The following is a 27,147-nucleotide window of genomic DNA, read 5'->3' on the forward strand; positions in this document are numbered from 1 at the left end:
CATTAGCAATACACATCTGTGTGCTTATCATCTTATGATTAGCTGAAAGCAACAGCCTCTCACTACCCGGGTAACAGTTAATATTAGTTAAATTGTTAATATTGTTAATACATGCCATTGATGAAATCAGTATGTCATTAAAATGACAATGGACAAAGTAGCATCTCCAATGTTAATGTTTTGTATTTCAGAAAAATGTTTAACTGTTCTAGTGTCTTACAGAAGATATGAACAGTCTCTCCAAATGTATTTTCTACTCAGGAAAACACAGACAAGTAGAATAGCAGCCCTTACAACTATCTTACAACACTTTCAGCTGAAGGGCTGATTTTTCTTCCTCCCCTAATTACAATTTTTGCAAGATTTTAATATTATACTAATCCTGAGACCATTAACAACAAGGTTAAGATTGATGTAATTTATCAGTTGAGTAGGACATCAGCATTTGACCATGCAGGTGATCTTAATCTTTCAGAAACTTTGTATGAGATTTCATTTAATGCATGTCTTTTGACTCTGAGTATTCATGCATTATATTTTACCAGGGCACTGATAAACTTCAGTTAAAAGAATACCTGTAACAAAGAGAATCAAAATTACAAAACAGTTTACCACAAATACTTGCCTGTGCCTCTTTAATACCATCTTCACCATTCTTCACTAAATTTGCTTCAGCCTTTGATATAATCTGAAATTGTTATGAACACTACTTCCGAGAACACCAATAAATATCTACAGACACAAAGGCAGTGTTTAATGTTTCACAAGGTACATCCCTTTATTATTGTAATCACAAAAACATGATTTTGTACAGGAATGTTTGAGTGAACATTAATCGATGCAATTACATTTGTTTCATAAAGATCAGGTAAACGAACTACAGAACATTGTATTGTAAAGAACAAAAATATCAGCTTTCTGGCCTTGCAGTGCACATTTTAGTGCAAGTATTAAGACACAATAGTGTTCAATTCAGCAATGTATTGCAGAACATCATGCCACAGTCCACTTCAACGAGGGTCAGGACATGCAGCTTGTTAATAAAATGCTGTAGTATATAAAAAAGCCACATGTTAATTCATAAAATATATAGTGGTTTATTTGGATGATTTAAAGTGATTTCACTGTGGAATTTAGGTTTATCCAGGACAAACATCCAGAGTGTCTTGTCATTTGGAATATTCTTCTTTTAGGCGATGGCTTTGGCTTCAGGTAGGAATGCCTCCCAGTATTTTATTAGCTTGAAGAAAATGGGGAAAAAAATCACTGTTAAGTACTAACCGTTGGAAAAGAAAACACATATACCTTCCTCTTCTTGTGGCAAACTTCTCTCCACTCAATTCAGTAAGAACACAGATGCATCATATTATCTATTCACATTATTACATTATGCAAGAGAATACAAGTAAAAAATATACAAGTTCGCTCAAGCAACAGTTATTATTATACATTGAGCAAAATACTACAGAATACAGTAATAAAGAATTTGCCAGGTTAATTTGCTATTTTTACCTCTAGTGTGTGCAAGCCTCTTCAATAATTCAAAGTACATATTTATTACAATTTATTCCAGTCTAAAAGTTCAAGTATTACTTCAGTTTTAGAAGGAAAACAGACAAGAAGCTCCATTCCCCATATCCCTACAGGAGCTTCTCCCTTGCTTGCCTGAATTAGAGCTGTGCAAATGAGCATAGTAATAGCTAGAAAACTGCAGTCTGTGTTCTCCAATACCATACAGACTAGTAGTAGTTATTTTTGTTTTAGGAACTGCTACACTTACAGCCCATCTTTTTTTTTTTTTAACTAACCTAATATGTAACATTAAATATTAACTTGTACAAAACTTAAAATTTATCTTACCTGCTGCTGTGTTTGCACTAATGATTCTAAGTACTTGATAATAACAGTTTTAAAGTCTTTCACTCGTTCCTTCTGTTAATAAATAAATTATGGCATTAACCAATTTTACATGGAACATCAGTATTATCTAAAGCAAAAATGCCATATACTCAGAATTATACGTGCCTCAAATCTTCCCACTTCCTTGCGAATGGTTTTGGAGATCTGCTCAAAATCTTTTTCCCCTTGCTGAACTTTTGTCTCCCACTGGCAAAGGAAAGACATGCAGAAATGAAACTGTGTTCTCCGTTCAGTTCATCAATATTTCAACATTTCCGTGTATTAATGATAGTCATTCAGGAGCTGAAAAGGACCTGTTTGTCCTTTTCCATACTTAAGGGAAAGTCTAACAATAACAATTTCCAAATATTTGTAGACTAGGACATCACATTAAATGATGGTATCTCTATCACAGTGACACCTGTAGATGACAAATATTTCAGTATTGTCACTCAGAAATACTTAAAATCTTTAAGAGATTGTTTAGCAAAGGAAAAGGATCTCTAAAGCTTTATTGGCCATTTCCTTCACAAACACTGCTCTAATAAGAATCTAAACCATATGAGAATAAGAAGAATCTAAACATACGAGAGTCTGGGAAGTCACTTCCCTGTACTTTCCTAATTTCTTCATAAAATCACTTAGGTTGGAAAAGACCATCAGGTCCAAACATCTCTGCCTACAGTTATGCATATCCTTATCTTCCTCATAGTTCTATTACAGATAAGCTCACAATGCCTTTTGTTTTGTTTTGCAGTTAAAATCAAAGCACACACTCTCTTTTTCAGTGGTGACTGAAGATACAAGAGGAGTAGAAAGGCTACTGCAGGTAAGATCATAAAAGGAAAATTCAGATAAAGTGATGTTGCCTGAGGGTTATGCCATACTGGGAGTGTGGTATTCATGTAAAAATACTACATGACACTAGCTTATATTTGTTCTTGGTTTATGGGAAGAGACGTCCAGCTACACAGTAAGAGATCATTATCTTATACGTTGCCTCGTAACTAGTAGGCTTGCTTTTGCCCTTGGCTTTACATACCTATTACATTGTTAAATTCAAACCCTTTGTGTAGGTAGCTATGAAAAAGACCATCAGCCTGACACCGCAGACACATTTAGGCTAACATTTCAAAAATGCAACTGTATTTGTTCATCTCAACATACTAACCCAATCATGGGAGCTAAGTGACTCAGTAACAGCCACCTTCCTCAGAAAAAGGCTGCCAGGAAGCAACTTACTCCAACGTAACATGTTCTTGTCAGCAATCCAGCGGTACTGTCTAGTCACAAAGGCATTTTGTGTTGCAGCATCAATTTACTGCTGTGCTAAGAGATGAACACAATCTACCCGTTCCAATAAATATCTTGATATTTTTATCTTTAGTTTACATTTATCCAGAATCCCCTTATTTTCAGATACACGTTTATGATGCCATATAATATGTCGTAACAGGATGTGCTTCAGGGAAACACAGCCTGAACAGTTATATATCTAATCACTGAAACAATACAAAACTCAGACAAGAAAAGGGTAGATTAAGACTGTACCATTCTACCACTGCAACTAGGGGCACCTGAAATTTCAGTGCAAGGCTCTATAGGTGTAGGGGACCCCCATCCCTGTTTCATCACCTCCAAATGCCAGGTCTAGTATAAATTATCACTGCTTGATGGTCTGCCACCCTATAGTTTCTGACACGTAGGAATTTTCACTTTTCAACACAGTATTTCTAGGATAATTTTTTTTTCCTGCAAAAAATAACTGTCACAGATGACATTCAAGCTGCAATTTCTCTGCCACAAGGACTGCTACCACTGAATCTGGCAACTCTGAGTTTATTTAAATGGAAGCAATCTTTTCACCAGCAGATTCAAATTGAGGGCTTACTAACAACCTTCTCTGCTCATCCAGTAAAGAGGAAAAAATTCTTAGGAACAGCATCGCTAATTCTTTTCACATTGGGATTGAGAAGGGATCACTATTTCCTACTACTCCCAACACTCAGGAAGTATTTTGGCTGAGCAGTCGGCTCACTTGTAGCACTGTGGATGGATGAGTCACATCAAGAGTACCAACCAACAAGAATGTGGTCACATAAGACTGACAGTAAGTTTTGCCAGTAAACAAGGCTTTTTTTTTTTTTTTTTTTTAAGAATAAGAAAGCCAAGTTAATGAGAAACTTCAATACCATATGCAAAATATACTGAAGTGCAGAAAGAACAAAGCAGATTGTGGTTAGTGACCAATGAGGAAGCCAAACAAAATAACTGCATAATAAGAGTTGGAAATCTAAAATGATGTTCTCCCATTATTTAATGAGAGAATACTGGTGCATAATCAGAATGTATTAATGTTAATTATTTAAGTTGTCCTACCTCTTCAATTTCCTTAGTGAAGCATGACAGAAAAAGTGTATAGGTTATGACACTTCAATACGTAAGGTTTATTTTTACTGAAATCACACCATATATACATATATATGGCTAGATATGCTGCATAATAAAGCAAAACATGGGAACAGTTCTCCATTAGTTTTTGTGAGATCTTAGCTTTAAAAGCCAGAAGACACTCCACTGCCTACCCAAGTCATCTGTTAACTATTAGAAGCAATTTAACTTGTCCATGTTCCCCTCCTCCCATCTCCCAGACTCTGTAGAGACAGTATTCAACCGCCTTACAGATCTTACAATCAGTAACAATTGTGCATATTTTTACTGTAAATTAGTTTCAACAACTTCAATAAATATGGAAAACAGCAAATGAGTAAGTGGTGCTTAAATAAAAATGGCATAACGTAGTGCATTAATGCAAAATGAATGAGTCAATGCAGAGGGTCTGACCTTTAAAATAATGTTTGATAACTTTACCTCTTTTATCTCATCTTTAGCTTGCTGCAACTTATCAGGTTTGTTGGCAAGCTGGAGCTTTGCTTCTGCTTCACGTTTTTTTTGTAAAGTGACCTGAGCATCTTGCCACTTCTGCCAGCATTTCATTCGGTGATCAAACACACCCTGTAATGATGCATTAATTTACTAAACAACTGGAATTGTTAGAGCTATCTAAATTTACAGTATAAGAAGGTATTTCTGTATAAAACTGGAACAACTATACTCAAAGAAACTCCACTGTGTCTACTACATCTTCTTGTACTTCGTTTGACAGCACGCTTGCACAACTAAACACCATGTACAACGGACATTCAAGCCCCTTCAGAACAAACACCTCTGTGCCCCAAACTATTTTTTGTTCCTCATTCCACCAAAACTCTACCAAAGCAAGCAAACAATGATGGCAGAGAGGGGCAACAGAGGAACGGGAGAGGAGACAAAGGAAGAGATACAACAATTTGGCAAGTTCAAAGATAACTCTGGATAAAATTCTTACACTCCTTTCCCATGTCAAAACCTGATTATACTATACAGTATGACTTAAAGTCCAGTATTTTCTTAAATGAAATGTAGATCCACAAATTATAGTTGTTTCACATTTACAGAAGATTTTGGCTATCCAACAAATATTGCCAAATTATGTTCTTGCTTAGATATAATAGCATAGTGTGCACAAATACTGTGCACAATTAGTACTGCTCAAAGTAGATGTTCAACATTTACATTTTTTCTGGATCCTATTATTACAGAATTAAAATCCATTCTCAGTTATAACAATCATTTTTATCATTGGAATAACTATCACAGATTCATTCATTTTATTTGGATGAAACTTAATACAAAAACTTAGTCTCAACTGTATAACAAATGTGCAAACACACAAGCATTCATTTACGTTGTACCTCAAAGTTTAGTAGTGGGACTTTAAACACTAAACCCAATATTTTTCTTAGCAGTACTCACTTTTACTGCAGCAATGAGACGAATGTAATCACCAAGCAGTTCTGAGAATACGTAAAAATCAGCAAAAGCTTGTTCTTGATGTAACTGATCTATCTTCTCCTCAACTTCAGCAAGCTGAGACAAAGCTCTAGACAGAGCAGTGTGGTCCTCGGAGTTACCTAACATGGCAGCACTTTTAGCAAAGGCAGCTGTGTTGGCTGAAAGTTCTGAAATATAGAAGTAACACTCAGTACAAGTAACTAATTTGTTATGTTACTCTATGGTATAGATCACCAGAGCAGAGATCTCTACCTGTTGCAACCCTAATTTCACCAACTGAAAAATGCAAGCTGTATTTCCAAAGCTCATGACAAAATACACAAGGAGATCACATTGAAACTACATTTAGGAGAATAGTATACAAAAAACTCTCCACCCACAAATGTTTTCCTGAGCCTGTTAATGTCACATTTACTCTGTCATGAGACTATTATCCAAAAGACCTAATTCAGGTAAAATGCAAGCCCATAAAACAAAAACTAAGAAAGCTACAGAACAATTTCAAACCAAACTGAACTGGTTTACAGCACAGTTGTTTCATGAAGCTGACAGTGGAAAAAAAAACTATGCATTTCACCACCACAAGTGGAATTTATTTCTTTTGGACTGTCCTGTTGACTGAAGTACCTCTAATCATGCCAAACATAATATATTGCCATGTTTTGACAAACATTAGGCAAAAAAACAAAACCAAAACAACACATACCAGCATGGCTGGCATCTATGAGCTGAAGATTTGAGCTTATCCATTAACTAAGGCAATTATCTCATCAAATCCCATGCAAGCCTTCCTATACAAAGTTATCTCCTATGAGGGACCTTTGAACATGTATTTTAATCTAATTACTTAAGAACTGAAAGTGTGGGCTTGTTTTTAACTTCGTTGTTTTTGCAGAATCACTAGAACACCAGAAATGTTTGTAGGAAAAAAAAAGCCAGCAAAAAAAAACAAACGTCTTCAGATATTTAAAACTTACAATTTAAATACATCTCTCAAAAAAACCCTTGCTTCCTCAAATCTCCAAGCAGCTGTCAAATCAACGGCAAACAAATGTATCTATTTTCCATTTTCATTAATTCTTAAAATACCCTTTAATCTCGAGGACATCTGAACAAATATTTGTTTATTTATTTAACTACAGAGAATAATTCCTGGGAGGATTGTGAAAAAGCAACTTCGTGTACTTTTTAAAATAAAGTTTTGCAAGCCTACTCAAAATTTTGTCTTGATGCAGTAAGGTAAAAAGGCACATTTATGGTCTTGCTCACACTACAAGTCAGAGTTGTTTTTTGTTTTTTTTTTATATATGTTTTTGTCGTTGTTGTTTTTAATTATTTAATGTTCATCTTTGACAAAACAGCTGCATGGGTGGTTAAAACATTAAAACAAACTCACAGGCACTCTGTAATACAAGCAAGCCCAAAGCTGATGTTCTATGATTAGTTATCTTTCCAGAAAAGTTTATCTTAACAGTAGCTAATGATATGTCATTATGTGGACAAAACAAAAAAAATTCCTGTTTAAGAATTTAAACTTGGAGCAATATTGAATCATGAGATGTTTAAATGGATTTATACAACAACTTTTTGCTTGGAAGGAAACTGATCTTGCCATGAGATCTAGAGATACGTTTATGGATGTCTACTGTAGTAGAATTACTTGCTAGATATGGTGTTAGATTGCTGTTAGATCTCTGCAAGACAAAAACAACTAAAATGCAACTAACTTTCATGTTCAACAGAAGGGATAACAGATATTCTCAATAAAATAAAGATTAAACAAGGCATACCAAAAGTGCAAGAGTAGTTTACAGTAACAGGTGTAATTTTAAGATTTTTTTCATTAAAATTTACTGTATAACTCTACTTAGTAGTTAAGACCATCACCATTTCCTACAGTTTTAAGCACGTAAGGTCATGCAACCACATAAAAGCAAAATTACCTTTTCTGTGGCAGACCAATGCTTCAACACTGGCATGAAGTTTCTTAAGTTGCTGATCCAGATTCTCAAATTGCTGCTGTTTTTCTTCAAACCACTGACAAAAGATGAAAGAGTCAAGCATTACAAATTAGATTACCAGCAACATTTCTTGTTTTAAAGCAGCAAATTATCCATGTACTGCCAGGGTGGTCAACTGACACAGTTAAGAATCCAAGCCAATAAGCAAATTAATAACCCATTTTCTCCTTCTACAGCCTTAAAATGCAATTGTTGAGCCTCATTAATTCGTCTCATTATTCAAGTCGAAAAATCAGCTCTTACTGCATCCGATTCATTCATCTTGATTGTCATTTTGTTGACAGCGTCGGCAGCCTTGTTCACCATCCTCAATATTCCTGCTCCACTCAGAGCCTGGGTGTTAACCGCTCTCGGCAGCTGGAATTGAATGACAAATAAGGGCAAACAGACTGGTTAAAAGGATGGAGGTTTAACTGGGCACAAGGGGGAAAGAAAAGGATATAGTGTTTTCTTTAGTCCTATGTGTTTCAATATAGTGGAATCTAATTTCTCAGATTTACTACTTTTACATTCTCAGAGGAAAACTTAAAAATATAGACTATTTACTTTTCTTCTACATCTTTACATTTAAATGGAACAAACAACCTACTTGTCCAAAGTTATTATGAACTAGCCAAAGGTCCTAACTAGCCACCTATATGCTACAGAGAACAATCTGCCATTGCAGGAGCAGCGAAGCTTAGATTTACAATAAATTAGATGAAAAAAATCTGAAGTAATTCATTATAATGCAAGATTTGCACTGTATACTGATCATAAAACGTTGATGTATTTTTTGCTTTTCAATGGAAGACAGATTTCAAAACCTACCTCATCAGCATTGAGAGAACTGTGTATTGTTTAGGTATTCAGAAATCCTCAGAGGTTAATATAATAGTAATTTAATACTATTTTCAATTTAGTCTAAATACACTGTACAAGGTGGGCTCCCATGTCAGACCATTTACCTTTCACGTGTCATATTTTGCCTGTCAGCAGTGTTGACAAAACCACTTTTAGTTATCTATCAGTGATGCTTTTGTCAGTAGTGAGGCTTCAAACTTATTAGCATAGCTAAGACATCAACACTGGCCAAAAGACAATGTTACAGAAAATCCACTATACACATGTACAGAGGTATATAATATCTTTAGCAAAACATTTAATTTTGTGAAAGGTGCCAGACTTTCACTGCACTACTGACTGAAGTCCTCTGTTCACAAAACTCCTAGCCTGGCCAGCAGTGCTGCAAGCGTGATCACATTATCCCCCCAGCAAACATCAGGTTGGACTTGTAGAGGCAAGAAACCCATCTCCAAGTCACCTTAATTCCTGATCTTATTTACCTATCAGTAACCTCAATAACAGATAGTCACCGTATGCATGACAAGCTTCACTCAAAATTGGACAGACTGACTCAATTGAGAAGTCACTGTAAAGCAGACAGCTTCATCAGCACTATCAGACAATGTTTTATCAGAGGCACAGGCAGACTATTACCTAGGTTGCCTTCTGCAATTCTGTCCCATGAAGGGTACAATCTAGTTTTACTTCTCATGAATTTAGGAGATTAGGTCTCAACAGAAAGAGAGTATAATATATTATATTGAATATTACCATATCTAGAAATAAATAGGAGAACTTTAAAGAACTTAAATACCTCAGAACTTTCCAAGAACTGCCTTAAATCTGGATCTTGTAACAAGGTTGGGTGTTTTACTGTTCGCTGTAGATACCTATGATTTTAAAAATTAAAATATTAGATAACAGAACAAATTTAATGTGACTGACAGCATTGGAAAGTGTCCTTCATCTAAAGAACTGGTACAATACAGGCAGCACGCAGTCTCCCTCAATATCTAATGGGGCTTGAACACTCCTGTAAAGTCACCTCTAAACACTCAGAGGACAGTTCAGTCTCTATGCCCCTTCAACCTTTTGCCTCTCTGCTGAGTGTTCAAATCATACTTCTGCATTCTGACACCTTTCTCCAACATATGCTTAGGTTGTGGGCTATAAAGAGTTACAGGCTAGCACCACTAAGCAGTTTGAACATTCATTGAAGTCTTAGGCTGCCACAAAACCTGAACCTTCTGATTAAAAATGATCCAGCCCCATGCACTGCATACCATAAAACAACACAGCAAAGTTGATGGTTTCAAAACTACTTTGTTTAAACCAGAAACTCCTTTAGGTGGGATCTGCCATACCTGTACATTGTGAAGTGTTAAAATATTATACTTTGTATTTTTGACAGCTAAATGAAATCCTCCTGCTCCAATAACAGTCACTTTAGGCCAGGAAAAAAAGACAACAACAACAACAAAAAGATGAGCTTGTTTAAAAATTCTTGCACAGTGCAGTAGACAGGTTTTTTGTTACAGCTAATTTTGCCTCACTTGTTTTAGAATAAAATGAAGTCTTGAAAAAATGAGCTGATTATGTTCTAGCTATGAGCTCCTTATTTTCTGGCTAGACTAGACCTTCAACCCCTAGTAGTTCTTCAGGACTCATCCACTCAGAAGTGATATTAATGCAGCTCCTTTCCTTTGCAATTTTTTTGCATTTCCAGTTGATCTAACAACTATTGAACAAGCACGGGTTAAAGAGTGACAATTCAACAGCATTCTTCCACTAAAAACTGCTCTAAGTTTGTCATAACTGACTTTGGTATTATGGACAAAGTGTCACATTAGTGCTTTATAGAAACGTAGTACTTCAAAATGTCATGTGAGCTTAAGTACATAATGTTGCCAATTAAAATATTCTGACAGAACACTATCAACAGCACTTTGTACCTTTTGGAAAGCTTAATTTTTCCCAAGCCTCTGCTGTGAATTGCCAGACCCAACCCATTACCTTCACAAATTGCTTAAAAAGTGACCTTAGAAATGTAGAAAGGGACTCAACTGAAAGCATGAGTACACTGACAACGAACAGTGTATTTTCTCCATCTGCCATTAGATATGGTAACCAGATACTTTTATTTTCTTCCTAAAGAAGCTAAGGGTTGCAGTGAAACTATTTCACTCAATGGATTGCTCAACTTTTCCCTGCTCTTCCAAACACTCAACACATTAAAGTTGACATGGCAGGCAGCTGAAGAGATTTTTCTTTAGAAATCTGCTGCTACAGAATAACCCTTAGTCCAAGGGAGGTTTCAAGTATTTTCCTTGGACACAACTGGCAGTGTTGCTTGAGGGTATCTGGCAGACTTGCAGTATGTAAGTTCAATATTCTAGGCCATGAATTTTAGCGAACTCAATCAGGCACATTGCTTTGCTGCCCACTTTCCCCACAGCTCTGGGCTCACTGAAGCAAATTGAAGCAGATGTCTCTGGTTTGACATTCTGGTGCACAGTAATGGTTTGCTTAGGTTTATGAACAAACAACAAAACCACTGCTTTTGAATACCATTTGAGCACCATGGTAGGCAGGTAACTTTCATTTTGAAAGAAAAAGCCAGTTAAAATTGGCATGATGAAAAAGTTGTTCCTTGCCAGATAAGATTTTTATAGTCTTTCTGAGGGAAAAAAAAAGAAAAAAAAAAGAAAAAGAGAGATGTAATAGTGTGAAGTCTTCCTAACAACATCAAAAAGTCCTGACAAATTCACTCCCCAGTATAGGAGGCACACTTAACATCCATTATAACTTGTATACCAGTAGAATTCCTTTAGCAAATAAGTGACAAATGAGCATTTAAAGCATGCATGCAAGTTAATGAATTAAACTTGTCCAAGTCATTCAAACGAGCAACCCAGGGGGAAACTAGTCATCTTTGTTATTGACAAAGCTATGTGGAAGCATCTGCTCAGTTATCTACTCCAATCCCAGCTGTTACTCCATCTTTGTCTCACAGCACCATTCATTTAGGAACACACTTATTTAAGCATGAACAACGTGCTTTGCAGTTCTACACCAAGTGACAGAACTACTTCAGTAACTTCTGTGTGCAATTTTAAGAAGGAAATTTTGTCACATACCAATTTTCAGTGAGAAATAACTGTAAGATGGGACATCCTATCAGTATTTGAGATTTTTGAGGTTCAATATCAGTTGGATGCTCTATTACTTAGCAAATAAAAAGATATTAGGAACATGATTCCAAAGAGATGTATTTTGATTAAGATTATATGTCAAAAGACATATCAAACGGATGATGTATGAAGTTCTTGAGCTTTTGGACCCTAGAGACAAACTAAAACCTTCCATTTTTGTCAATTTTCCTGTTTAACTACAACTGTTGTTATATGGAATATTGTTTTCAAATGATGCAATCACAGCTACAGCATAAAATAAAATCATACTAAAATTAAGTTTGTATATCTGCACAAGTTTTTCTAGTTGCTTTCAAACATCTTTATTTATCCATGCCAACAAGAAGGGATGATGCAGTGTATCTACAGAAGTACCCTTATGGGGCAGAGATGCTTTAACAATATTAGCTGGATACCAGCGCTGGGTGATTTTTTTTTTTCCACCAAAATTCAGCTAGTCACAACTACACATTGCAAGTCATCAAAGCACCACTTTGGTTTCCAGTGACTGAGGGTCTCTTTCACCCTTTTCCCTTCCCAGCAGCTGACTTTCTATGAAAGAGACATATTTCTGAAATGACTTAATTCCTAAATAACAAAATGCCTAAGCAAACTGATGAAGAAAGTTTTGATTACCGGATTCCTGCAATCTCAATTCTAAGCACTTACCAGCTTGAAAAGATGTAGCATTAATCCCATATATAAATAAATCTACATTTCCAGTTATTAATAGGAATTACACACATTTCTACAAAGATTTAGGAGATGCATGCACCCTCCAGAATTCACCTAGGTACAGATGGCCCAGATCCCAGTTACAGAGTCCGCAAAGTATCTTAAAAGTCATCTTGAGGCTAAACAAGTTTTAGATGCATATATTACCTTTCTAGAGCTGCTCTTCTTTTTTCTACAAATTCAGTAGATGAAGAATCTTCCTTGCCTACTTTAACCTTGGTCATGCCTTTGAAGAAAATGTCATCATATTGATTTTACTTTATTATATAAAATTCATTAACATAACTGATACAATTAGAAGATAAAGCTCACCTAAATTCAGGTATTTAAGTCAAATTAAAATGACAAATACTACTCTGGAACAGACAAAATGTAAGCATTGCATGCTACATGGTCTTCTAGGAACAGTTCTGTGGAATACGCGATTTCCTGTAACATATTATTGTGGTTAAAAGCTATAAAGATCTTTTGAATTTGGATTTAAGACAATCTAAATGAAGATCAGAGTCTTACAAGTCACTCAGGTTCAAAATAAGAAAACACTCTAATAAACCAGAATAAGAAAATAAATTTCAGTTACAATCCAATTAATTGGTATGTTCATTACCAATATTTTCATTCTATTGTCTTCTACGTTCTAAAACTAAGACGTTTTCAATTAACTAACATAAACTAGCCAGCTCTGAAAATTCTGAAGCATACGAACAACTACACACTGAATGGAGAGTAAAATATACATGGCTTTACATCACTTCCTCTGATGAAGTCAATAGTGGTCAAAGAACAATGACTGTGGAGTTCTTGATGTCTTGTGGTATGGGAAATATATTCAACCTTATAAACAGAAGAACTCTAAAACTGTGAGAGTGCGAACAGCATCTTTCATGCTAAAAACCCACACTCAGACGGTTCAGGAACCAGAGTACTACCATAACCACCACGAAACACTGAACATTCAAAATCATTCTTATCTTCTAAGACATAGGAGAGGTATGCTATGATTTAGAACTAATTTCTACTTGTGTATTTCCGTTCTATCAGTTCTGTGCTTTTCAAGCTACGAGTTCTGTGCAGAAAACTCTGAATATTTGAATTGGTACTCTGTGATCAGTCACATGAGCAGTTTCCAAAGTTATTTCTCTGCCAGTTTGTTTTCTTAAAAATAGTAATTAAAAAAACAAAACAAAACAACATGATTTTCCAAAATAGATACGTAAGCAGTAAGGTGGTTGAGACGAATGTTCAACTCCAGCTCACCACCGACTCAGTTTTACCTTTTTGTTCCACGGGATATTCAGTAATTCACCATTTGAATTTGTGAATAAGGCCTCAAATGCAGGCCACTCCCACCCCTCACAAAAAAAAAAAAAATCGAGCTTGGAATTCCAGGCCTCATTAACCAGTGTAATAGAATGTACAGATGAAGGTCTTTTGTAGAACACACATGACATAAAACTGGATATAGAATGTTTCATAATAAGACTTTAAAAATAAATGTGTGTGATGTGAAACGTTTGTTTACTTTCAGCTGTTTTAATAGCTCTCTGCTTTAGGATACCTTATTTAAAATCAGAATCCCTTCAGAATTAGAAAACTATGGACGATACATTTTTGGACAGAACTAAATACCAGTCATGCGCTGAAGGGGAGTCAGCTCACGTTTAAAGCATGACTTTCATGTTGTTCTGAAAACATCCTACAGAGTCTGTGAGTCTTCCTAACTTACCTACACCTTCAGATTCTTGCACAGAAATTTTCTTAAGTCACTGCCAGTGCTTGCTTATGCTACAGTAAGGCCCACCATTTTGCTGACTTCCAGGTATAACAGTAATTATGCTGTTTTTTATTCTAGGGGAACCTTGAATTCAGACCCATCTTTGTCTTACATGTGAATATGACTGCACAGATTAGAACTTATTTCACAAGCACAACACAGGTATTAAAATATTTCATTTGTATTACAGTACATAAATGACATGCATACGTTAAACCTTACAGAAACTAGACTTACCTACAATACTTTTTTCTGGAGCTGGAGGCACAATGTAACCAATATGCATGTACTTTGTTGCTAATTTGCTGTGCAAGCCAAGAAAATCACTGAATCTTCTTTTAACAGAGAATTCATTTTTGTGAAACATAGAAAGGGATGTCTTAAAAAAAATAATAATAGTTTTAGTTACAATTTTCTGATGCATCTACTTAGCTACGATATAAAGTTATCTGCAAGTATTTCTTGCGCTAGTTACCTTTGTTGTTACTCTGTATGCCATATAAGCGTTCATGCCATCCCCTGTAAGAAAATTAAAATACTTAGCCTAGAGCAAGTTACTTTAATCCTTTCATGTACTTTTTGTTCTAAACTATACATTACATATCTTTCCATTTAGATATTAAGAGTTACCAAAAGGTAACTGAGTAAGAAATAATACTAAAATCTCACAACATTCTTCAAGAAATGTGACAGTCTACCCACATCTGATTTACTAGGTTGAAGGAACTTACCAACTTTCTCTGGATCTGATACATTGATTTCTATATCAAACATATCCCCATTTGCTTCTTCTTCAATCTAGGAAGAAGGATATGCCATATTTAGCAAGATAACATGAACATATTATATACAGGTACAAGGATAAGGGTATAGGGGAAATAGCAGGAAGATTAAGTATAACTTAATCTTCTGTGTATAACTTTAATCTTTAGTGTATAACTAAAATCTGTTTTAGACCCACCATCCAACATTAAGTGAATATACTTTCTAATACTGGTTTTAATTTTAAGCCTTCCTGCAAAAGCCTTTAGTATGGCAGCCCCTTCTCAAGCCATGTTAGCCTCAACTTTTAGCATATATTTAACTTGAGGGTATATTACTTTGTTTTTTATCTCCTCCAATGTCAGCAGATAGTATGGTTCAAAAAAAAAAGCGTTCTCATTCCCAATGTTTTTGTAAGCAAATGGTATCAAATGGTATCAGTAACACAAGAGCTTGGGAGGGGAGAAATGATAGCTAAAGAATTTCAGATACTTGCTTGTAGTCATGCACAATTTCCTGACCTTTTCATGCAATATTTCTAAGTTCGATAGAACATAGATCTAAGGGAACACCATGGCAGAAAAGACAGTGTGACATGGCTGGAGGTGAGGAAAATAAGAATAAAATGCCATCTTGAAGCATTTCAGGAAGCAGGTATCTTCAAATCACAGACAAGTCTTGCTTGCAAACTCGTTTGCCCCTGACATTGTCCAGTAAGAGGATGTACTCTGGAATGAATGACATTTGCCAATGCCCTGACTTTGAATGCAACACCAAATGTAATCTGCCATCTTAAATCCACGATCAGCCTCAGCTGTATGGAGGATAAGGCTGAAAACTGCTCTCTCTGTTTCCCCATTAACAATTACTTCAGAAATCCAAGTTAAAAACTGTAACACAATAGCAAGAGTTATATATCAGTAACATTTCTATCGATCTCCAATACAGTTACCTGGCTAAGGAATTCTCCTCATATTTTAAATATTCAAATGCCTATCACACTTTAAATGCCAAAAAATAGATTATTTTTTTAATACTTCCCCTTACCAATGGATGGTCCTGTGAGTTGAAACTTAGAAACTATCATTTAAAAAATAAAAACAAAACCCCAACATAACAAAAAAAATAGCCTTCAAAAACCAAACAAAACATTTCCATAATTTACAATTTGCTGGATACCTCTTCTCTGGATCTATCGAAAATGGCAGGGGATGTTACACTTTTCGATTCCATTCTGGGAGCTACTAACGTAGTAGGTGTCACAGGAGTGATTGCAGGAGTAGGTTCTGGTGAAAGTATTGGGTCCCTCTCCGGACTGTCCAACGAAACTTCTTCTGTGGCTTCTAGGTAAAGATTTTGAGTTAGCAAATAAGTTTTCATGTAGTTGATACATATGTCCATCATAAAAAAAAAAACACTAAAAAATTACAATATGTAAGTTTAGTAAGATCACCTGTAAATAGCATCCATTTGTGCTAGATAATTTCTTTAAATATATAGCTAAAACTGGATGTGATACTTGACTCTCATGTATAATGGGTTAAAGTAATATTAATATCACAATTCTTTTTTCACATGCTGTCAGGTAAACAGTCTTTTAAAGCAGTCATGGAAGCCATTCATTTCTGTAAGACATTTTGTGAAAACTGGTGATTTTTTTTCTATCCTACAGACTGCTCTTTTTCAGCACCTACGCCAGTTTTAGGCTTTGTACCCTGAAGCTTATTTACTCATACAGGCTGACAATCAAACATACCAAGCAAAGTAGTATGTTTTAAATGAAGTTTAAAACAGAACCACAGTGCACCCCCGCCCCAAGACCATAACCTATAAAATAACCTATTTGTAGGTTACATCTATTAAATAACCTATAAATAACCGATAACCTATAAATAGACCATAATCTATACAATAAAAGTATTTTCAGTAGATGAGGCATTCTGACTAGCAGAAACAGTTTTATTTTCTACCACCTCTTTAGGGCTTACAACAGTTCATTAGAAACAATATTTCTTTAAGACTGTATACAGTTCATCTGTATTAATAGAGGATCTAAATCTCTGCTCTACAAATCCTGCACGTGTTCCTTGATTAACCGGTTTTGACTGTGGGTAAACTATACACTTCTTGGGTATAGAGAAGTTCCAGTTCTGGTTTACTTAACTAATGCTGTGGTTCTTGTAAATGTGCATTTTAAAGAAGTTTAGTTCCCTAAAGGATAATAATGACCACAGAACCATCATTTGATATGGATATATCTCAAGATGCATTTACAAACTTCCCTGCAGAAAGTTCCAACCACTTTACCAAGCGTAGCTTCAGGCACTAAAGCAGATCCACTCCAGGTTGTGCAGTTACCAAAAAGGTTTACTATGCAAATATACAAATTGAAGAGAGCTGTTCTTGCAGTTTCTGTATATCTAACTGCTCAATTGTCAAGAGAAAATAAGATACCTTCCTTCCAACCTTGTTAAAGCCTGGTGTTCTGAAAGTTATTATTAGTATTACAAGTCCTTATGTAAGGGTTAAGAAAAGAGCAGTTTTAAAGACCTGATCTACTTTAAATTTTTTGAAATTGTTACACCATGTGTGAAAAAGTCTCATTTTGTATGCTAACTGGCTGCTAATGGCTTGGATGGATGTACTACTACTTGCTAGACAAAAAAATACCTGGATGATGGATCCAAAGGGTCATTGTGAATGGTGGCCAGTCACATGTGATGTTCCCCAAGGGTCAGTATCGAGGCTATTTTTTTTTTTAATATTTCATACTGGGTTTGCATGGCAAGGTTTTGGTAGCAGGGGGCTGCAGGGGCAGCCTTTGTGAGCAGAGCCCAGCAGCTGCCCCATGACAGAGCAGAGCCAGCTCCAGCTACTCCAAGCGGGACCCGCTGCTGGCCAGAGCTCAGTCATGAGCGACACTGGGTGGGCCTCTGGGAGAGCAGAGTTAAGGGAGGGAAAGAACTGCTGGGCAACAGCAGCTGGGAGAGAGGGGTGAGAAAATAGAGCAACAGCCCTGCAGCCCCCCAGGGGAGTGCAGCAGGAGGGCAGGAGGTGCTGCAGGCAGGCAGGCAGCAGCAGTTCCCCTGCGGGCTGTGCAGGGAGAGGCCCCTGGTGGAGCAGGCTGTCCCCCTGCAGCCCATGGGTCCCCCATGGAGCAGATCTCCACGCTGCAGCCCCCCCATGGGTGGAGGAGCCCCCGGTGGAGCAGGTGGATGTAGCCTGGAGGAGGCTGCGGCCCATGGAGAGCCCCCGCAGGAGCAGGCCCCAGGCCGGAGCTGCAGCCCGTGGAGAGGAGCCCACACAGTGCTTGAAGAGCAGTGCTTGAAGAGCTGCTGCCTGTGGGCAGCCCCCACAGGCTCAGTTGGGGAAGGACGGCATCCCTAGGAAGGACCCCAATGGGAGCAGGGGCAGAGAGTGACCATGAAGGGGTGGCAGAGAGAAGTGCTGTAGCCTGTGGAGTCACCATCCCTGGAGGTATTTAAGTGTTGTGTGGACACGGTGCTTAGGGACATGGTTTAGTGGTGGGTCAGCAGTGTTAGGTGGATGGTTGGAGTGGACCATCCTAAGGGTCTTTACCAACCTAAATGATTCTGTGATTCTCTTCTCCAGGCTACAGTCCCAGCTCTCTCAGGCTCTGCTCCTGTGCCAAGCACTCCACGCCCTTTACCATGTTAGAGGCCCTCTCCTGGACTCTCTCCTGTAGCTCTGGGGAGCTCAGAGCTGTGCTCAACACTCTGGGTGAGGACTCTGAGCAGAGGGGAAGGATCACCTCCCTTGACCTGCTGGCAATCTTCTTCCTAATTTTCAGGTTATTGATTTACATAGTACTTTCAAACTAAACACAAGCACCTTTTAAATTCTGCATTTTAGTATGAGCAAATATTTTTTTTCTTGAAAAGCTCATAACTTTCCTTCCACTTTTTTATTCTTATTGCTAAATCTTTTTGAAGAATCCTGCTGTTCCTTCCTACCCTCAAATGCCACAGAGAAAGGATATACCATTAATACAACAAAGAAGTTTAGTTCAAAATCTCAGATGAGGTGGGAAGTCATGCTGACACAGATGGAAAAAAAAAAGCTTTTAGACTGAGATGGTGGAGGAACCACATTTAAATACTGAAGAGAGGTAGTTCTCTTATTTGTCTGCTAGCAGCATTCAACATACATAAGAATTTATTCAACTGACTGTTTCACCGAAGTATGTAAGTATATATGGACACATGCACACATACATAAATAGAGCCGTTCTGCTTTAATTCACTCTTTTTCTACCACCAGCTATGTTCCAACACAAACATCTGGAAATCGAACCACTAGCCATCAGTAATCACCCTGCTGTACCTTAAAATTTTAGACAGGACTATAACACAAGTACTGAAGGCATTCACACCACACCGATCTCTCACCATCATCAGTTGAGAAAACATTTCTGTGAAAACGCGACTTCACAAAGGCAGTGTGAATTAAAGGTGTCAAACCATCACTGCTGTCAGGTAAAGCAGTGGCACACACACCTTCCCCACCACTCCTCTTTCTCAGACCTGTATCCACAGACCCCTTAGTAACATGAACTGATCCAGGTTGAGTTGATTACTACATGAAATCCAGCCAGGATCAGCCCCCTACCACTGTTCAGACAACAGCTGAAGCTACTCTGCTGGATTGTTTCTGTAAGAGGAAGCAGCAAGAACAAGCAGTTGAAAATGCAAAAAGCTTTCCTATCAGAAAGACCACCACCTTGCAACTGCAGGATTAGAACTGGCATAACAGCAGACTTCGTTCACACCAGCATTTCTGGACCTGTGTGACTCCAGGTTGGTTGAGAATTAACAAGTCTTGCGAAGTGTTGCCTATGAGCCCTCCTCTTCTGTTTTCCTGAGAGAATTTATGGACAGGAAAAAAAAGTATGTCCGAATGATAGCAGCAAGTCAGTTATTTTAGGAAGAAGAGTTTATGCTGCCCTTTCCTGTTACCTCTCACCCCCAAGGCTGCATGCACCCAGCATATTACATAAATCTAGAAGAGTGAAATGGAAACGGCAGTGGAAGGGGGTGAGTGGAGAGAGCAGGAGAAGAAAAGGACATCATGCTTCTTGTTCAGAAGCAAAGTATTAGAAGCTAATTTCAGAAGTAGGTTATTGTCATTCAAGACAGATTCTGAAGGGGAGAAGAAGCATTAGCTCTATAATAAGAATAGCAGGCTATTACACTTTCTAGCTATTCTTTCTTTCCCCTCAGAAAAGCAGTCTTTAACTAGTATATTTGCTAAAGGATTATTTCCCAAGAAACAGATTTGTTCAGATGACCTCTGGCAGTTACGCTTCTCATACACATTCTTTTAATTTGAGAAATCAGGTGATGTAGTCTTTGCATGTGTTTTTGTTTTGTTTTGTTTGTTAAGCTCTGTATTAATATTTGCATGAAAAATGAAATTTGGATGTCTTACTTTACCGTACAGTTCTCAAAATCATAAGCTCTTCTTGAATAGAGGCAACTGCTCTGCCCAGCTTCAAGGAAGAAACACTGAGGTCCAACATATTTTCATGTCAGCCATGGCAGTTATCAGCACACGTTAAGCACTCCAACCAATCTATTGCTGTAAGACTTAATGCACACGAATTCCTGCTCTATAACCCATCAGTGGTCTCTGACAAAAGATCTGTCAAGATGCTTAGCTTCAAAAGAACATGAAAATATCTCTGCCTGCTACAAAAGACAACTAGTTAGGTTTAACATTCTACAGGCAACTGCACGAAGTTCCTATCAGCACTTAAGCAGGGAGCTCAATCTCAGCATCATACAGCTCCTGTTTCTTTACCTTTCACCACCAGTATTTGTCAAGCATCATCTCACAAAGTGCAAGTTTGCAATTCTTCACAAGCAGCTCACTTCAGCTGAGTAAGTTATTTTTACTGATCACACTTCTAAACATCATAGATCTCTTAACATTCTGACATCACATGAGTGCTCAAATTTTATTATCTTTGCAAATTTTTTCAGATGATCACATAGATTTTCACATAGATTTGGAAGTAAACTGAAGTCGAAACTCTTGTCCAGAACAAAGGATACATTTTATTTATTACAAGAAAAAAAAAAAGCTTCACCAGGGTATAGCACAAATTGTAGATGTATATTCTAACAGGACTGACTGTTCTACAATGCTTAAGTCATAGCCCATGACTCTTACTTTTACAAGAAGAGGACTAAAAATAATCTTAATGAGAACAGAAGCACTATAAACCAGTAGCTTCAAGTGCTTTTGTGTTTGGTTCTCACAGAAAAGACGTAGAGCTCACTAACCAGTTTCTAAAAGGTAGCCAGGCATCTGCACATATCTGCTCTGCTCAGACTATCACATGACAACAGCCTGACAGGCACGCTAGCTGAAAACTTGCTGTTCGGCTGATCTTCAAGTATTATCTTGTCTGGCCCACAGAATTGGGATGTTCTTTTCTGTACAAATTTCCAGGAGAAAAAAACAAAGGCAGCTAAGACGTATCTGTAACAGCCTGAAGGAAAACAACACCCCCTCCAAAACACAAACCCTCCCCAAAAAAATCAACAAAAAAAAATCCCTACCAAAATGCATCAAGTTTCCCTGAGGACACAGTAGCTAGCTACTTGTACAAGAGGATGCACTCCCAAACACCTTTTGGAAGGGAAAAAAGCTAACATTCACAATCAGAGCGGAAAAAACTGAACTTTCTATTCTGAAAATGGTGACTGCACAATGGTACTGCTTAGCAGCCTTGCTTGTCACCTGTGAACACCAAAGGAAGAAAGCATAGACAGCCATGTCCTGCAAAGGCAGTCCACGACATGTTTCTGCAGTTAGATATGGAACTGGAGGCCAACATTTTGGGAAAAATGATTCAAGATTTAATTCATTACTCTTATCATATTCACTACTCGTAGAACCTTATGGATGGCCAGGTTTTACAGACAACTCAAAGACCTTTGAGCTACTCCTGACACTGAATGATTTGAAGCACTGACTATTATGGTTCCCACATGTAAGAAAACTATGGGGTAAGATAAAGTAATTCATTTTTGGCCAAATAATCATCACAATGACTTTCACTCTAAAGGTGAAAGTGCTTAAATGGGTTTAGTAGGACTGTTCATTTACAGAACCAAGAACCACAATACTGACAAAGGCAGCAGCAAAGTCTACTCATCTGCAACAGCAGACAGAGACCTCAGTTTCTTCCACCTTTACACGCCACTTTTAACAGCTCTGACAAAGCACTTACAAGTCAGCAGAGATGAGGAATATCTAAAACATTTTATTTCATGCACTTTCTAATGGCTGCCCCAGAAACACAGTAGCAAAGAGTCTTTAAGCACAGTCAAAAAAAGAAAAAAAAAAAAAAACAACAGATTCTGAACTGCATTAACACAATTCAGGAAATCATAGCATTTCTCCCACACCTTATTTAAGGTTGCATTGTTAGATAGATAATAAATAAATTTCAAACCTACAGGAGTCAGAGAGAAATATCTCCACATTTTTACAAGTACGACTACAAAACTATAATTGTTTATACCTACAAAGAGTCAGAATCTCTCCTTCCAGGAGCCATCCATAGGATTTTCTTCACCTGGATTTTATAGCATCTAATAGTGATAGGAAGCTGTGGAACACCATTCTTGTCCCTACAGGCGAACTAGAGATTTCTCTGTAATTTCAACATGTCAGAGAAAAAAAACTCAATCTCACTCATATTTTAACTAGGTCTTGCTTTCATAGAAAGCAAGGCTTATGCAATCAAGCTGAAGGCAAGAAAATAGATCTCTCACACAGCCTTCACACTGCTTCTATCCATGGCATTGTTTCTTTCAAGGACTGGATTAACATCACTGTCTAACAAAACAGTCCTAAAAAAGAGAACCAGAAAGAGAGAAGTTATTCACTAGGATACAACTGTTTCATGCAAACTTCCTGCTTAGAACAAGATACTGCGAAAGATGTCATATTCTATCCTAAACTCCACTAACTGCTCTTTTTCCTGCTTCAGAGCCCATCCTAGCCTCAGTCTGTATGTTAACTGACCTTTTACAGACCACTTTTTGTCATGTTAGACATGCAGTATGTTAAATGCTTTCAGTTCAGTGCCATACGCATTTCAAAGAATGCCTCCCACGGCAAACTCAAACTCATTAAATCAGTTCCGTTTGTTTTCTCACAGAATCCACTTCAGCTGAAACAATCTGGCTGCTAACATTTGTTCCTTCTGTTTGGTTCCCATCAATATTTACTCCAGCCACCTTCTTCCTTCATATTATCCAGCCAGAAGAGAATTTGGCTTTCCTAAAATACCTATTCCAGATTGCTCTATGGTTACAAAAAGTTGACTTTAAATACTGTGTATGTTCCTAGTACTAGAAAGCTTCATTTTTAAAGCACTGCCAGTCTTTCTAAGTCATAAAATCAGGCAATATAAATACAAAAGAAATAGGAAAATGCCTCTGGTTTTTACTCTCTATTTCTCTTAAAACAGTTTCAGAGAGTTAATAAACTAGTTAATATATTCTGACGGTGTCATAAACAAATGTACATTCCAATATATGCAAATATAAGTTTGGTAAGTTCAGAACAAACATAATAGATGTGAATATAAATCTATCTATAAAAAATAGCCCAGAACTAAATAGAGTTAATTTAGAAATAGTTAATTAGTTAATTTAGAAACTAAAACTGAGAAATAGCTTGGCCAGCAGGAGCAGGGAGGTGATCATCCCCCTGTACTCAGCTCTGGTGAGGCTGCACCTCAAGTGCTGTGTTCAGTTTTGGGCCTCTCAGTACCAGAAGGACATCGAGGCCCTGGAGCATGTCCAGAGCAGGGCTACGAGGCTGGCGAAGGGCCTGGAGCACAAGCCCTGTGAGGAGCAGCTGAGGGAGCTGGGGGTGTTTGGTCTGGAGAAAAGCAGGCTCAGGGGAGACCTTATTGCTCTCTACAGCCACCTGAAAAGAAGCTGGGGGTTGGCCTCTTCTCACAGATAACTGGTGACAAGACTAGAAGGAATGGCCTCAAGCTGTGCCAGGGGAGGTTCAGGTTAGAAATAAAGAGAAATTTCTTCTCAGAAAGAGTGACCAGGCATTGGAACAGGCTGCCCAGGGAACTGGTTGAGTCACCATCCCTGGAGGCACTCACAAAACACGTCGATGTGGCGCTGAGGTACACAGTATAGTGATAGACTTGGACTGGATCTTAGAAGTCTTTTCCAACCTAAATGATTCTATTTTTGAATGACTATAACAGGGAAATCAATGAAGATGAATTTAGGATTGTATTCAAAGCAGAGAGCCAACTGACTCACTCAGTAAGTAGTTGTAGAAACATTGTTACTATTGAGAAGAAACATTTGAAACCACCTCTTGATGTCCATAAACCTATTATACCTCCTTTCCTGAACAGTAAATATACCTGTAATTGTGACAGAAACCATATCCCATGTTAGGATATGGGTTAGTAGACAAGCAACATTAAGTAGTGACTGATTAATAAGGGATTGGAAGTATTGACTGGTTACTTATCAAAGCTTTCATATATCTCTCTTCAAACATGCAGTACTGTCATGAATCAAATGCTAGTGAATTGATAGGACTTTTCTTATATGCTGGTCTGTTACCTTTTCATTATAATAAAAAGAGTCTTGTGGAAAAAGGAAATACCCCCTGGCTTGTAATACCATCTGAATTACCTTTCTTCATAACTGGGAAATGACATGAATACCTTATGTATAGGTACGAAGCAGAAAACAAGGATGTAACTTAAATTGTGGTGTGTTTTTTTTGTTTTGTTAATTACATTTTACTACTTTATTGCTATCACCAGAATGTGTTACTAACCAGCTAACACTGCCACACTACACAGCTAGGGTACACACCACTGAGAAACTGGTACTTACACAGACTTAACCAATTCTATAGTCGCACAAGAAAAAACCTGTGTATCATTGTCAAATCAAAAAAATACACTAAATTTTTCTATTAAATAAGTTCCCCGAGGTGCCACTAATTCAGTATGTGAAAGTAATTTTTAATTTACTTTACAAAAATATATATTGTCAAGAGTGTAATAGAAGTGTTTACTCCTGAGACAACACACACAAGTTTAGTTGAAAAAAAAATCCCAGTTTCACCTTCTCAATTAATCAAAACTTATCTAACCTGAAGAATAAGTCATATATCACTTTGTTTTTACTAATAAGAAAGATAAAATCTCCTGGTTTGAGTTCGAAATGAAAGGCTACATTCCAAACCAGTTTTACAATAATGCACGATCAGTAGCAAGATGTATTAACAATGACGGAACAACTTTGGGCAAAGATGAATCTCATCTGTTTTTCCTTTTTAGTGCATTATTTCTCCTGCTAACTTTCAAGTTTAGAAAATGAACAGTATTTCATAAGACCATAGGACTTTAAGTAAATACAAGATTGTTGAACCTAGCAAACAACATTGAAGGCAGCAAGGGACACTTCTAATACCTGAATGCATTAATTCATTACTTAATGAAATTTCCAGGAAGTGTACCTTCAACAGACTAAGAAACAGTTAAGACTGGCTACAACTCTCAATTGCATAAAATTAAAATTTAACTTTCCATTGCAACGGTACTGCTTCGTATTTCCTTACAGCTAAGCCAAGAAAATGACCTTCTACAGCACAAAAAGGTTTTAAACCTCCTCCCCAGAAAAGCATACTCCTTTAAGTCCAACAGCAAACAAGTTTATACGGACACACCAGAAGAAACAAGTAATTACCAGCAAAGAGGTCTTCTCTATCATCATCTAGCATGATTTCTGTCGGCTTTGGACCATTGGAGTTTGTGCTGAGATCTTCTGCAGGAAGACTTGCTGGCTCTGGAGATGAAGGACTTGACTGTTAAAAAAAGAAATAATTAGCACGGAGCCAGTTGCCACGTGTCCGCATAAGAATTATTGCAACAAGCATTCTTTCATTGCAAAGAAACAGGGAAAGATGTACAGAAAGGAAACCCTGTCAGCTATTTCCATTTCCTACTCTTAGTGTGATAACAATGAACAAAGGATATGAGCTGGTCAACAACTCTCTTCATTTCTTTGTTGGAGAAAAAAAAAAAGTTACTCATTTCCTCAAGTTTAATTAGCGTGAAACAAAAGCTGCTACAGAAGTATCTCGAATCATTTTATTAGTATTGCTGAATGTGATTTGATTAAGCTCCTTTTCAAAAGGCTTATATTTAGATTTGTACTTGGAAAAAAAATAAACAAATCTTCAAGTTCTCTATCCCATTTTTTCAGGGATTAGAAGAGTAGATTAATGCTACTAAAACAACTCAGCCCTGCTTGCAGCCATAAGAAGTTTTGGTATCTTTAACAGTTTGAATTCAGGGATAATTCCTACACAGGGTCACACTGCACTGACATGGAAGCTAGGCTTGCCACTGATGCAGGTTTTTTAATTCACTGAAGACTAGAATTTGTCCTGTGAAAAGAGAAATACTTGGAAGACACTCAGGAAAGCAAATGAATCGATACTGAAGTTGAGGTTCCAAGTATACAGCTTACTCAAAAAACAAATACACATGTAACCAAAGACCAGTGCTTCAGTTACCAAATTCTGTTGAGCATGCATCAGCTAGGGTTACTGCAACAGTACTAGAAAATTTGCAAGACTCACTTCCCACAGTTCCATCCCAGATAGCTAGCTAAGAGCTTTTCAACAACAGCGTATCTATTCATGAATGCATGCCCTTTTCAAGGGCATCTGTAAATTACGTCATTATGTGTTTCCTAATTTTTGCTGGGAGTTGTCATAATTTAGGTTCAGAACCAAAATTCAAAATAGGTAAGAAATGTTTCAGGCTACACTTCAACAAACATCATGGGCACTAAAAAAAGCCTGAAAACAAAACAAACAAACAAACAAAAAAACACAAAAGTAATCTGTTCAGATTATATACTGCACATTCATAAGCATAGCATGGGTATTGGTCCTAAGGGAGAGGTCTTCCTGACCACCGGCTCTCAAAGAACAGTGTGTGTTCTGATAC

At 37.2% G+C, this 27,147-nt stretch overlaps 1 protein-coding gene across 2 annotated transcripts in view; it reads right to left on the reverse strand.

Moving 5' to 3' along the window:
- Window positions 1-747: 747 nt before the first annotated feature.
- Window positions 748-27,147, reverse strand: part of SNX2 (sorting nexin 2) — a 33,082-nt gene continuing 6,682 nt past the window's right edge. For both annotated transcript variants that reach the window (XM_068666483.1, XM_068666484.1), the window contains exons 2-15: window positions 25,877-25,994; window positions 16,281-16,444; window positions 15,071-15,137; window positions 14,815-14,858; window positions 14,577-14,718; window positions 12,713-12,791; window positions 9,454-9,529; window positions 8,058-8,171; window positions 7,737-7,830; window positions 5,755-5,960; window positions 4,771-4,914; window positions 2,026-2,106; window positions 1,861-1,932; window positions 748-1,240 (exon numbers count right to left, since the gene is read on the reverse strand). In XM_068666483.1, coding sequence (XP_068522584.1) covers window positions 1,190-1,240; window positions 1,861-1,932; window positions 2,026-2,106; window positions 4,771-4,914; window positions 5,755-5,960; window positions 7,737-7,830; window positions 8,058-8,171; window positions 9,454-9,529; window positions 12,713-12,791; window positions 14,577-14,718; window positions 14,815-14,858; window positions 15,071-15,137; window positions 16,281-16,444; window positions 25,877-25,994 — 1,452 coding nt within the window. In that variant the 3' untranslated portion in view covers window positions 748-1,189. The remainder of the gene's footprint in view (window positions 1,241-1,860; window positions 1,933-2,025; window positions 2,107-4,770; window positions 4,915-5,754; window positions 5,961-7,736; window positions 7,831-8,057; window positions 8,172-9,453; window positions 9,530-12,712; window positions 12,792-14,576; window positions 14,719-14,814; window positions 14,859-15,070; window positions 15,138-16,280; window positions 16,445-25,876; window positions 25,995-27,147) is intronic.

This window comes from Anas acuta, chromosome Z, assembly GCF_963932015.1.
Source record: "Anas acuta chromosome Z, bAnaAcu1.1, whole genome shotgun sequence".
NCBI lineage: Eukaryota > Metazoa > Chordata > Aves > Anseriformes > Anatidae > Anas > Anas acuta.